This window comes from Lathyrus oleraceus, chromosome 1 (assembly GCF_024323335.1).
Source record: "Lathyrus oleraceus cultivar Zhongwan6 chromosome 1, CAAS_Psat_ZW6_1.0, whole genome shotgun sequence".
In the NCBI taxonomy this organism is placed as follows: Eukaryota; Viridiplantae; Streptophyta; class Magnoliopsida; order Fabales; family Fabaceae; genus Lathyrus; species Lathyrus oleraceus.
The window spans coordinates 406,998,068-407,010,792 of record NC_066579.1 but is presented as its reverse complement, the minus strand read 5'-3'; the positions used below and the strand labels follow the sequence as shown (position 1 = coordinate 407,010,792).

At 35.0% G+C, this 12,725-nt stretch overlaps 2 protein-coding genes across 5 annotated transcripts; one reads left to right on the top strand and one right to left on the bottom strand.

Moving 5' to 3' along the window:
- Nucleotides 1-1,273: 1,273 nt before the first annotated feature.
- LOC127111867 (uncharacterized) lies at nucleotides 1,274-1,945 on the bottom strand. Its single transcript, XM_051046202.1, has one exon. It carries the CDS (start codon nucleotides 1,943-1,945, stop codon nucleotides 1,274-1,276), a length of 672 nt encoding a protein of 223 aa, XP_050902159.1.
- A 2,326-nt stretch (nucleotides 1,946-4,271) lies between these two features.
- Nucleotides 4,272-7,375, top strand: LOC127075970 (uncharacterized). 4 transcript variants are annotated; one of them, XM_051017532.1, is made up of 6 exons: nucleotides 4,272-4,532; nucleotides 5,065-5,198; nucleotides 5,324-5,593; nucleotides 6,271-6,507; nucleotides 6,628-6,845; nucleotides 6,951-7,375. In XM_051017532.1, exons 3-6 carry the CDS (start codon nucleotides 5,339-5,341, stop codon nucleotides 7,189-7,191), a joined length of 951 nt encoding a protein of 316 aa, XP_050873489.1. In that variant the 5' UTR covers nucleotides 4,272-4,532; nucleotides 5,065-5,198; nucleotides 5,324-5,338; the 3' UTR covers nucleotides 7,192-7,375. The 4 variants fall into 4 exon arrangements, with proteins under 4 accessions (XP_050873489.1, XP_050873483.1, XP_050873475.1 ...); XM_051017539.1 differs by lacking the exon at nucleotides 4,272-4,532 and adding an exon at nucleotides 4,788-4,901; XM_051017526.1 differs by lacking the exon at nucleotides 5,065-5,198.
- The last annotated feature ends 5,350 nt before the right edge of the window (nucleotides 7,376-12,725 follow it).

Here is a 12,725-nt window from a genome sequence, read left to right as displayed (position 1 = left end):
CCATTAAGTTCACACATTTTTTGAAAATTGTTAGACATGTATTCACCACCATTATCACATTGAATTGTTTTGATTTCCCGTTGAAATTGTGTTTTAATGGAAGCTCTTAACTTTTGGAAAATAGGATAAACTTGAGATTTTTGTGAAATAAGGAATGTCCACAAAAGTTTGAATAGTTATCCAGGAATAAAATATAATATTTGTGACCTGTTGAGCTTAAAACGGGAGATGCCCATGCATCACTATGTAGAGTATCAAATGGCAACAAGCTATTATTAAGGGAATTAGTGAAAGGGAATTTGGTGTGTTTACCAAGAGGACATGAATTACAAAAATGTGAATGTAATTTACTGGAGTTATTACATTCGACCAATTTATTTTTACGAAGAAAATACAAAACATGTTCGCTCGGATGTCCTAGACGATTATACCAAATAAATGGTGACAAAGCTGCAAATGTGGATGGATGTTTGGCATTATTTTTAGTCATGTGGTTGGTAATGGGGTAAATGTCACCTTGGCTTTCACATCTCATGATAGGCATCCCCGTCTGAAAGTCCTTCACAGAAAAACCAAACGGGTCAAATTCAATTGAAACATTGTTATCTGTAGTAAATTTACGAACCGACACAAATTTTTTAATTAGATTTGGAGCGTGAAGCACATTGTTTAGGACAGGAGGTGGGTGGGGGTTATCTAGATGTGTACTACCGAGACCATAAATTGGAACAGAATGACCATTTTCGATAATGATTTTATTATTTTTGCTCAATTTAAAATAAGACGAGAGATTACCCTGTGAGGATGTCATGTGAGAGGTGGCTCCGGTGTCCATATACCAAGAGGGGTCTGGCTGAGCAAGATTGAGGGTGCTGAAAGCACTTTCAATGTCAGTAAGGCTGATAGTATTAACATTGAAAGCAGTCTGCTGAGGTTTGGGCCCAAGAATTCCACTTTGTTGGGGCTTAGGACCATTATTTGGTCTATTCCAATTTGAGGTTGGGTAAGGGCAAGGTGGGTAATTCCATGGTTGCCACTATTGTTGTTGTTGTTGCCAGCGATTTCCTCTTCCAGAATTTCGACCGCCACGATTCGGTTTCTTGCCCCTATGACCATGATATGTCGATGGAGATAGTTGAGAGTTTGAAGCATTGGATGAAGGTTTGGGTGCAGGTTCGGTGGTCGGAGCTTTGGCCATGAGAGCGGTCAAAACAGAGGAGCCGTGTGATTCACGAACGACACGCTAAAACATGGTTGATTCCTCGAGTTTCAGTCATGATCGTGTTGTGGCGAAGGTGGGGAGAGGGTCGTGTTGCTGTATATAGGTGAAAAACTTAGCGTATGCATCAGTGAGACTTGATATCATTTTAAGCACCATTCGTGTGTTAGTGACCGGAGAGTCGACGTTGGCAAGTTGATCATATAGAGTTTTAAGGCGTTTGTAGTACGCTTTTGTCGATGGAAAATCTTCCAGGTTTGTGTTGCTGAATTGATTTTCTAATTGTATAACACGTGACTGCTTATTATCATGAAACATAGCGGCGATGCGCTTCCAGCATTCTTCGGCAGTGTCATCGACGACGAGGATTGATTGGAGAATATCATGCAAGACGGTTGCATACATCCATTGCAGTACCACCGCATCAAGCTGATTCCAAAGTTCAGAATCGTTAGCCTTAAGGTCTGCTGATGGTTGTATGGCCTGTGCACCCGATGACGGGATGATGTGATCAAGTACGTTGTGAACACGTGCTTGCACCTTGAAGAGGACAGGCCATGAGAGGTAAAGATTAGAGTCATTTTCCAACGTCACCGGGATTATGGTTTTGATGTTGTTGATGGCGAAGGCGGAGTGGAAGTTGGGTTTCGCCGCCCGAGGAGGGTTGGTTTGAGAGGCTGATGAAGTGTCATCAGAAGTTTGGGAATGGGAGTTTGTTTCTCTCATGGTAAAATAGAGGATTAGCGGTGGTGAGAAGGGTTTAGGTTAGGATCGTGACAAAACTGATACCATGTAAGTAATTTAATCCCTTGCCTTTTCATTGATAAGAATACTCATTATATACAAGTATGACATTGTCTATATTTGGAAGTTAATAATATACAATTATGATGTATACCAATTATAGAGATATTCTAATAATTATACTAATTATAGAGATATTCTAATTTGGAAGCTAATAATATACAATTATGATGTATACCAATTATAGAGATATCCTAATAATTATACTAATTATAGAGATATTCTAATACGATTGGTCAACATTTAGTCAATTTTAAATAAAAAAAATCTCAAATTCTTCTTATTATCATATTCAATAGCAAACATAATTCCTTATAATTTAGCTTAAAAGAATGTGCAAATTTCAATCTTAACCGAGAAAGCTCTTAAAAAAATGTTCGTAAATCATTTCTAAATATGTCATCACAAAATGATATTCTAGGATTTCCTCTTGAAGTTTCAATAGTGTTGCATTTAATTCAATTATGATTAGAAAAATAATTAACTTGTATGATTCTAGATGCGAGAGGAGGTCGATATTTGATGTCAAAATATTTAATAATTAACTTTAAACACTCGTGAATGAAAGAGTACATGTGCCACTTCAAAGAAGTAGATGTCATGTAGATCAATTGTTTAACATGAAGAACATATATATCAAAGTCAATTTTACCATTTTATCATTTCTTATGTGTCAAGTTTTTCAAATAGTTATTATGATGATAGTTATGATCCTATTCTGAATTTTAGAACTACAAGTTTGAGCAAGTTTGAGTAAGTTTTCGTAACTAGTTCTATCAATTTTTATGCAAAACAATCACTCAATTAAATGCCAATAAAGTAAAGTGTCCCCCACATCTACGAAATAAGTGGTATGCAGTTTCCACATCATGATGGTAGAGAGAGCACCTCAGAACCATATGCATTTTCCGTCGATTTAGGATGTCTTCTATTGCAATAACATTATGCATTTTTATACAAGTCACTAATGACTTTGAATCAGGTATGTAAGGATGTCAAATAAATTTTTTCTAAGAAGACTCAATGTGACCCTTCCTGATATAATTGCAAGCTTCTTTAAAAGATAAATCACTATTTGCAGATCCAGTCCAAATGAGTTTATCAACAGTAACATTATCAAATGACAAGTTAATCTTCAAAATATCTTCCATAATTTAAGAGCAATATGGATAAGATACGATGAATGTTCTAATTGATGTCTGACCTTGGCGGTTTGCATAAATTGAATATCCATCAACAATACTAAATATAAATGTTTAATTTTGTATCTTAACTAATTGTCAATCCGTAAATCAATCTTAACTAATTGTCAATCCGTAAATCAATCTTCTTCTCATTGTCAACCTAACATCTACTATGTTCCTCCAAAAAGAAAAATGAATACTTAATGTCAGGCCATATTGAAGAAAAAATGTGACATATAATTGGTTTTTTGCGCCTGAAGTATCTACTAATAAACATATAACATAATTGATTATTGATAGTCAATAATTTTTAATAAATAGATAAATAATCAATTCTGTTTATTGTCATAATATTTCTCAGACTAAGATCTCCATTACATAAAAATACGCAAATAATCTTTTAAAATATAATAATCAAATTTCTACTTTTTATACAAAATTTCTAATATAAGAATCTAATCTATTAAAAAAATTGACAACACCTTACAAAAACATGTCTTATATGATTACGTGGGTGAATTTAATCCTACTCATCATAAAAAGAAGCTACCTTTCCAACCAGATAACTTGACCAATGTTTAAAATATTGTTTTTATATTCTAAATTCCAATAGTTTTGCCTGCATTTGCACTTAAAATTTTAAATTAAAAAGTTCTCAAATCATTTTTTAGCCATTCTTAGATATTATACGTCTTAATGATGTGTAATTTGTAAAATATATTATGCCATCATCATATATGAATCACATGTAAAAAAATAGATACATCATTTTTTTATGATAAATATATGTGAGGAAAAGTTTAATTTAAAATAGATCAATTAATTTGATACATAAGTTAAAATTAAAATAAATAGATCAAAACTATAATTAAATCTATAAATCGTTGTAAAAATTTAAACTATTTATTTTTTCAAAATTATGTAATAAAAATAACATCAATAACTAACAAATTTAATATCATTTCAACTTTTTTTAATCATTCTAGAATAAAAAAAGTCAAAAACTTGAAATTAATAATAATACTATAATAATATTAGATAATATAAAATGACAAATGTGTATTTTGAACTTTGAACTTTGCAGCTTCAACAACTTCAAAAGGGGAACGTTCGTAAGCGAAAAGGAATTTCTCATTTTGTTGCGTTGCTTTGCGCGTTGAAGTATTCCTCTCTTCTACAAACTCCTCCGCCGCACACGGTGGTCGCCGACTCACTCCGGCCACCTAGGTTTCACTTCATAGAAAGAGATTAACTACCTCACCAACCTTTCCTTTCTCTCAGCTGATTACAATTCTCAACACACTCTTCTTCTTTTCTTCTTGCTGGTAAGTTTCATTTTTTTTTACTCATAATTTTAATTTCTAACGAACTTTTATTTTATTTTATTTATATTTAAATTAAATTAAATGCATTGAATATTATTGGCGACAACTTTGATATTTAAATTTTTATAGTTTATTGAACTAGGTATAAAGTTTATTCACGTGATATAGCGTTGCGGTGATTTAATGTTCACTAATTCAGTTCAAATTTGGGAACTTTACCTTTTAAATTTCCTTTATTTCTCTAGTGATTACTCATCAGAAAATGGTAAATTTCATTTTCCCCCTTTTTGAATGTGTTTTTATGTGATGTTTAGTTGTTACAAGTCATGATTAAGGATAAAGATTGTCCTTTGGGTTTTTCAATGAAAGGTAGCTTCTGAAAATTTCTGCATGTTTATCTTCCTCTGTTAGGATTGTATTGGGCTATTGAGTAAGTTTTTGAGGGTTTTTATTGGTTGTGAAAACAAGAATCTGTGTGCAAAAATTGAGGGAAGAAGTAGTTGAAATTATCTAATCATAAAGTCTTTTGCAGAATAAAGTTTGGCGGTAGTAATCTCGAGTTTGGTTCCTAGGGAGAAGAGGCCCTAATAATCTCGAGTTCGGTTGGCGGTGAATAAAGTCGGGCTAAGGATTATTTCAGCTGGCAATAGTGATACATTGATTTTAGTTATGAGAAATTATTTTCTAATTCTGGCATTTGATGTGTGTTTGTAGAATTAGATATACACCTTGAGTTTTGAACCATAATTTTAGTTCTGTGCTTATGTTCTTCATTTGTTTCATTTTCACAGCCCTCTGGTATCTCAATGATGACACCAGAGGCATCGAGGGAGTTGGAGAAACTTGAAATCACAGGTCATCATGTCAGGGGGAATACTGAGTATGTTAGGCTTGCCATATCTGATGAACCGAGGGCTGTTGAAACTGAAATGCTACAGCCTCAAGCCGAATCAAGAATTAAATCTTTCAGGTGGTGGATGAAAGCCTTTGTATGGTGCGTGGTCATTGTTGTACTTGCACTTGGTCTAGTCAAATGGGGAGTCCCATTTGCTTTTGAAAAGGTACTTCCTCGTACTTTACAATTGTTTTGGCGCCAGCATTGCTTTTCTTGTTGTATCTTCATTGGTGATTTGAGCTTAGCAACTCTTATTCAGAAATTAACCAAAACAGCGCTGTTTGACTCTGATGGTTTATTTTATATCGATAAAATGACGAGATACATATGTCATTTTCCCTTCTAGTTTCTTGAACCGCAATATTTTTATGCAACAGTGAAATTTGATGTTTGAGATGTCCCTTGGCATCGGATTTTTATGTAAATGGTTATGATTTTTATAAAGCCTGCTAATTTTGTGCTCTCTTCCACATCATATAAATTACAAAGCATCCCTGCCCAGTTCACTATGCTTTAACCAATGAAGAATTTTAGAGGAGCTAAATTGATATCTAATCTCATGCTGTCAACAATTACATGACATGATTTAGATTATGATAAGTACTTAGACTTTGGCACGATGACATTACCGGTTTGTTTTGCGGAGAAATTCAACCATATAATGTAATAAGGACTATTTTCCTGCAAGTCAGTGGGAATCGTCACTTCCTCGCCTCCCTTTCTTTTTCCTTGTTTGTACACATCTCATTCCTTTTGAATACAGTAATTAGAAATCTGGTATGTCAATAAACTTAAAGAGGTTGGTGACTTGTGTAATTGTGAACATTGACATTTTTATTGTAGGTTCTTTATCCAGTGATGGAGTGGGAAGCAACTGCCTTTGGCCGACCAGTTCTTGCCCTTGTGCTTATTGCTTCTCTGGCTTTATTTCCAGCATTATTAATCCCTTCCGGCCCTTCCATGTGGTTGGCTGGGATGATTTTTGGTTATGGCCTCGGCTTTGTTATAATAATGGTTGGGACAACCATTGGGATGGTCCTCCCTTACCTGATTGGACTAAAGTTCCGTGACCGCATTCATGTAAGTCATTTCATTTCTCACATGACCACAAGTCTAGTCCTCTAATTTTTTTGAATTTTTATATTTTAAGTAGTTTTTACTCTCTTTATGAACATGTTTTTTGTTCTGTTGTTTGTTCAGCAATGGTTAGAGAAATGGCCACAGAATGCTGCAATGATAAGGCTTGCCGGGGAAGGGAGCTGGTTCCATCAATTTCAAGTAGTTGCTCTATTTCGAGTTTCGCCTTTTCCCTATACTATATTCAACTATGCTGTCGTAGTGACAGATATGAAGTTTTGGCCCTACTTATGCGGATCAATAGCAGGAATGGTGCCAGAAGCTTTCCTCTACATCTACAGGTTTGTTCTTTTTTATTTTCTCTTTACCGAATGTTTATTTAGAAAGTTGCAGGGTGCAGAGCTAGAAGCTTTTTCTCACTGTTAATGGTTGTCGATACTGTGCAGTGGTAGATTAATAAAGACTTTGGCTGATGCACAGTACGGGAAGCACCGCCTGACGACAGTGGAAATCGTATACAACATTATTTCTTTCATCATTGCCGTTATTACCATTGTTGGCTTCACTGTTTATGCGAAAAGGACTCTAAATAAACTGAAAATAGCAGAGGCGAATGAAGAAGCTGTGTCTGTCTCAGTTTCTGTTTCTGGGAATGTTAGTCTTGGGACGAAGAAGGCTTCCCATTGAAATGAAAAGGTCTTACATTACATATCTAATTTATTATTATATCAGTGTTAATATTTATGTATCTAACACATTTGATTTAGGATTACTTTCTCTCTCCCAATTTTAAATCCTTTGTAATTACCAGAATCAGCATGTTGGATAGATAGATAGCTCGTAGAAAAGCATAATCAGTTTCTCATTTTCACTGTAAGCCTATACAAATCCACACCAACCAATTGAGCTATCATATTAATCGGTAGTTAATGTAATAAATTGGAAAACGATATATTTTCAAATAAAGTTGTCTTTAAAACAAACAAAAAATTCAAAGGTTTAAATTATTGTGTACAATGGACCATATGTCTCATTTGCGTGCCAATATCAATAAACCCCAAAAACAATGTCGACGCCTCTTTGGAATGCGTTTAGTCTTAAATTTCCGGTCCAAGAATAAATGCAAGGAAACAAATATTTCATCATTCATTGTGGTATTTTTTTTAATAAAAAATATTCTAAAATGAATGGTCAATTTTAATTTTAAATATATTTTTTAAAATTTTATCTTTTAATTAATATTATTTTTATTATATAAATGATATTTCAATAAAAATATTATTATTATTATTTTATTTTATTTTAATATGTGTCAACTGGGTTATTCATATAGTAATGTTTATTTTATCAACCCAATCCAAGTTACTAAAGGTAATTCTTCGGTGGCATAGTATTCTCAGACGTTTATGTTTTAACCTTGCTAGATTAATTCTCAAATCTGTCGTCGAAATTCAAATTTTTACTTAAAGAACTTGAACTCTCTCAACTAGATTCATGAGAGAGAATTCTAATATCAATTTTTTTTAAATACTACTTATATTGATAAAAAGTAGAAGTTGTTATGCAATAATAAGAAACAAGAAAAGATTAGAGAGAAAAAATAAAGATTTGTATTGTATTTTTTTAAATGTATCATTTACAAATAAGTTCTATTTATAGGTCGTAAGAACAGTGGTAGATGTTAACTAAAATGTATGGAGGAGCTGCCGTTACTACTAATTAAAATATTATAATTTAAAATTATCATAAGTAATTTTAATAAAGATTCAAAATAAATCATATATATATATATATATATATATATATATATATATATATATATATATATATTATGAAAATTATATATATATATATATATATATATATATATATATATATATATATATATATATATATATATATATATATATATATATATATTATGAAAATTATATTTATTTATATTTAAAATTTAATTAAAGTTTGAAATTTATATATGTTAATTCTAATGAAACACCTCAAAATTATTACTAGTTGTGTTTAGGAATACTTTTTTTTAATCGCTGACTTGACAATTAATAGATGTGATTTTTTAATTTAATTAAGCATTTGTTTGTTAATTTATAAACAGGTTATTATAAAGTTTGTTATTTTTACCTAATTTGGTTGTCATTTTAGTTCAGTAGTTAAGTATTATTTGTTTTCCACCAAGATATTAGGTGATATAATCTTTATGATTGTAAAATATTAAAAGTATTATTATTATAATAATAAACATGATAAAACAAGTAGTTTGAGTTTGGTCATATATTAATTTTATAGATGAATTAAGCTAAAAAGCACTATAATTTTTTTTATGCTATACTAATAGTAGTATACATAAAATGAATACTAATAATAGACCGAGGGGTGTTATGGGGTGGCCCACCCCCGCTCCTACCAAGGTCCGCTATTAGGTAAGAACATGAATAATAATAAATACTAATATCAATTACATTTAATCATAGAATTAAAATATATTGAATTATTAGAAAAAACGAAAATTCATATTAAATATTATTTATAACACTCCTCTTTGAAAGTCCAACAAAGATATGTTTCATTAAAACTTTATTAAAAAATTTCAATGAAAAAAAATTTAGTGAAGGAAAAAGAGTACAATATCCTATGTGTTCGTGCATAAGGTGATAAAAATTAACAATAGAAATAAGAGAGAGACGAGAGAATAATAACAAACTTTCACTACTCTAAAACGGTTACAAATGGTTGCACACACACGGCTACACAGACTGCAAAAAGGAATAATGATGTTCACACCACTCACTTGCTTAAATACAAGTGGGACTTAAGAGAAAATACTAAAATACCCTATAACAAACTTTATCTACAAGTTTCTGTAAATGAATTAATTCTAACACAATCCTTTAATTCATATTCAGCTTAACCAAAACTAACAACACCAATTCCATCCCTCAAGCGGAGAAATTGATCAGTCTTGATCGTCTTCGTCAGAACATCTGCTAGCTGCTTCTGGATGCTACAGTGCACAACTTCTAGCATTCCATTATGAGCCTGATTTCTCATAAAGTGATACTTAATCTTAATATGCTTGCTTCTCCCATGCAGCACTGGGTTCGTGGCAAGATTGATTGCAGACTTGTTATCAACCATTAGCTTCAGAGGCTTGTTTACTTTGATCTTCAAATCCTGCAATAAATTTAGAAGCCACACATCTTGACAGGCAGTCACATCACCTACAATATATTTTGTTCACGGGTTGACAAAGCATCAACTAGTTACTTCTTAGAACACCAAGAAATAGGACTTCCCAGAAACTTAAACAAGTACCCATCAGTACTTCTTCTGTCAACTCTGTCTCCACACCAATCAGAATCTGAGTAACTCAGAAGTTCTGAGTCAGTTTCAACACCAGAAGGGAACAAAACTCCATACTTCAGAGTTTCCTTTATATACATCAGAATTCTGATAACAACTTGGTAATGAGACCACTTCGATTTACTCATAAACATGCTCATCTTTCAACTGCATAACAAATATCAGATCTGGTATTACACAAATACCTCAGAGAACCTACCAACTGCTTGAACGTTTTCGCATCAACATCATCACCATCAGAATCAGAATCCAATTTCTGATTTGTATCAGTAGGTGTGATAACAACTTTACAATTCAACAACTCAAATCTCTTTAGAAGCTCAAGTTCATATTTCAGCTTATGTAAAATTATGTCTTTCTCAGAGTACATAATCTTCACCCCTAGAAAATAAACCATATTTTCTAGATCATGTTGGTGTAAGCCCTAAAGGTCAATACTTTTGGTACTTGTATTGAATTATTTATAATAATAAAAGGTTTTTTCTTTATTATGTTTCTTTAATAAAGTCCCTAGAATAGCTAGTCCGTTTAATGTATTAAGTGTGACTTAATCATGAGATCCCATTAAACATAAAGACAATATTCTTAAAGTATATGTAGTCGAGCTTTATTGTGAAGTGGGATAACATTAAAGCATTAGGACTATTTGTCGCATTACGCGAAAAACCGACGGGAAACAAGAACAACAGAGCCGCCACCGTGCGTTATTTATCCCAAAAGAGGGAAAGGAAACGCTCAGAGTAAACCTGGAAAAAAGCATGGTCTCGCGACCAAAGAGAATGGGATCGGGAGTCGGTTATGCGAAGGGAAGGTATTAGCACCCCTACGCATCCGTCGTACTCGACGGGATCCACGCACAAAAGGAAGGAAAATGGTTGCTAAAACACTGCTCACAAACAAACAAACTGGCTGAAAGAGACACAAGAAAACAAACAAGACGGACTCGGCAGGATATCGCATCCTGGGCCTACTTAGTCTATCAAGCATAGACATCAGAGTCTAAGTAGTTCGGACTGGGGGAAAACATGCTCGCTAGGATGTCGCATCCTATGCATACGTATCTTCTTGGACGAAGAAGAATCAGAGCATTCGTAGCTCGGCTCACGCACACAAACAAAACAGACACAGGAAATCGACTGCCAATCGCTGGGTTTACGTCGAACTCCACACAAAAACAAGGGCAAACATGGAACCCAAATGCCAATCGCTGGACTTACATCAGCTTCCGAACCAAACACACGCACACTGGAAACCAGATGCCACTTGATGGACTTATACCGGACTCCAAGCACACAACAAGAGGATACGGAATGCCAATCGCTGGGCTTACATCCATCTCCTAACACACACAAAGACAAAACAAAAAGGGCACCCGGAGAGATCAGCTCATCTCCCGCCTACGTACCTCATCTGGTATGAGGATCAGGGCGACGTAGTTCCCCTACGCAGGGACACAGGACTAGCCTAACCAGATAACAAAGGGAGACACAACTAGGGAGACTACGACTCGAGCCTAGATGTTATCATGCGAAATTGTCCCTAAGTCAAGGTTGCTATCTAACCTGCACAGGAAGCAAGCTATCCTAAACATGACTTGCACAAGAAGCAAGCCAAACTAAACCTAACTTGCACAGGAAGCAAGCTAAAACAACACACAAGCACAAATAGCACACACTATATGCAATCAGTTGGCTCAATCAAGGTTAGGTTTTAGTCGAGGGGTCATGTCAACCTCGACAAACAAACCACTGTAACAGGGTAATGTTAGCTCTTAACCTTGACATTGAGAGCCAAGGTGAAGCAGATGAAAGGTGAGTGAAGATGAGACTTCACAGCTCTTATCCCTGGCCTGGGAGAGCTTAAGACAATGAAGTATGGGTCCAGAAAGTGGGAACCCTTCTACACTTGTGACACTGACTCAACTGATCTTGGGTTAATGTCCACAAGGCATCAACATGTGATGTGAGCCAAGGGACGACTCAACAGAATAGCAGGAGGTGGACTACACACCTCTTGTGTCTGCCAATTGTCGCATCCGCGAAAAACAACCGGCGGGCTAAAATAAAAACAACACAGAGCCGCCACCGTGCGTTATTTATCCCAAAAGAGGGAAAGGAAACGCTCAGAGTAAACCTGGGAAAAGCATGGTCTCGCGACCAAAGAGAAAGGGTACGGGAGTCGGTTACGCAAGGGGAAGGTATTAGCACCCCTCACGTCCGTCGTACTCGACGGGATCCACGCTCTAAAAGAAAGAAAAGGTTGCTAAACAAACATCACACACACACACACTAAAGACAACACAGGTGGGGTAAGAGAGGAGAGGGCTCGCTAGGACATCGCATCCTATGCCTACGTATCTCGTCTGGAACGAGAATCAGAGCTGCCGTAGTTCGGCTCACGCACGCCAAACAAGCAAACACAAACACAGGCAAACATGGAGCCTGAATGCCAATCACTGGACTTACATCAGCATCCGAACCAAAACACACACAAGAAGGCAAACGTGGAGCCCGAAAGCCAATCACTGGACTTACATCGGCATCCGAACCAAACACACGCACACTGGAACCCGAATGCCACTTGATGAACTTACATCAGCTTCCAAGCACACAACAACCAACAAGTTAATAGGGAGTCGGGAACTCGAGCCTATAACTGTCAAGCACACACACAAAAAGAAAGAAAAGTGCCCGGAGAGACCTCGCACGGTCTCCTGCCTACGTACCTCATATGGTATGAGGATCAGGGCGACGTAGTTCCCCTGAACGGGAAAGAAATTCTAGCCAGAAACCAAGGGGAGACACACTACTAGGGAGCTGTACTCGAGCCTAGTGTTATCATGCATC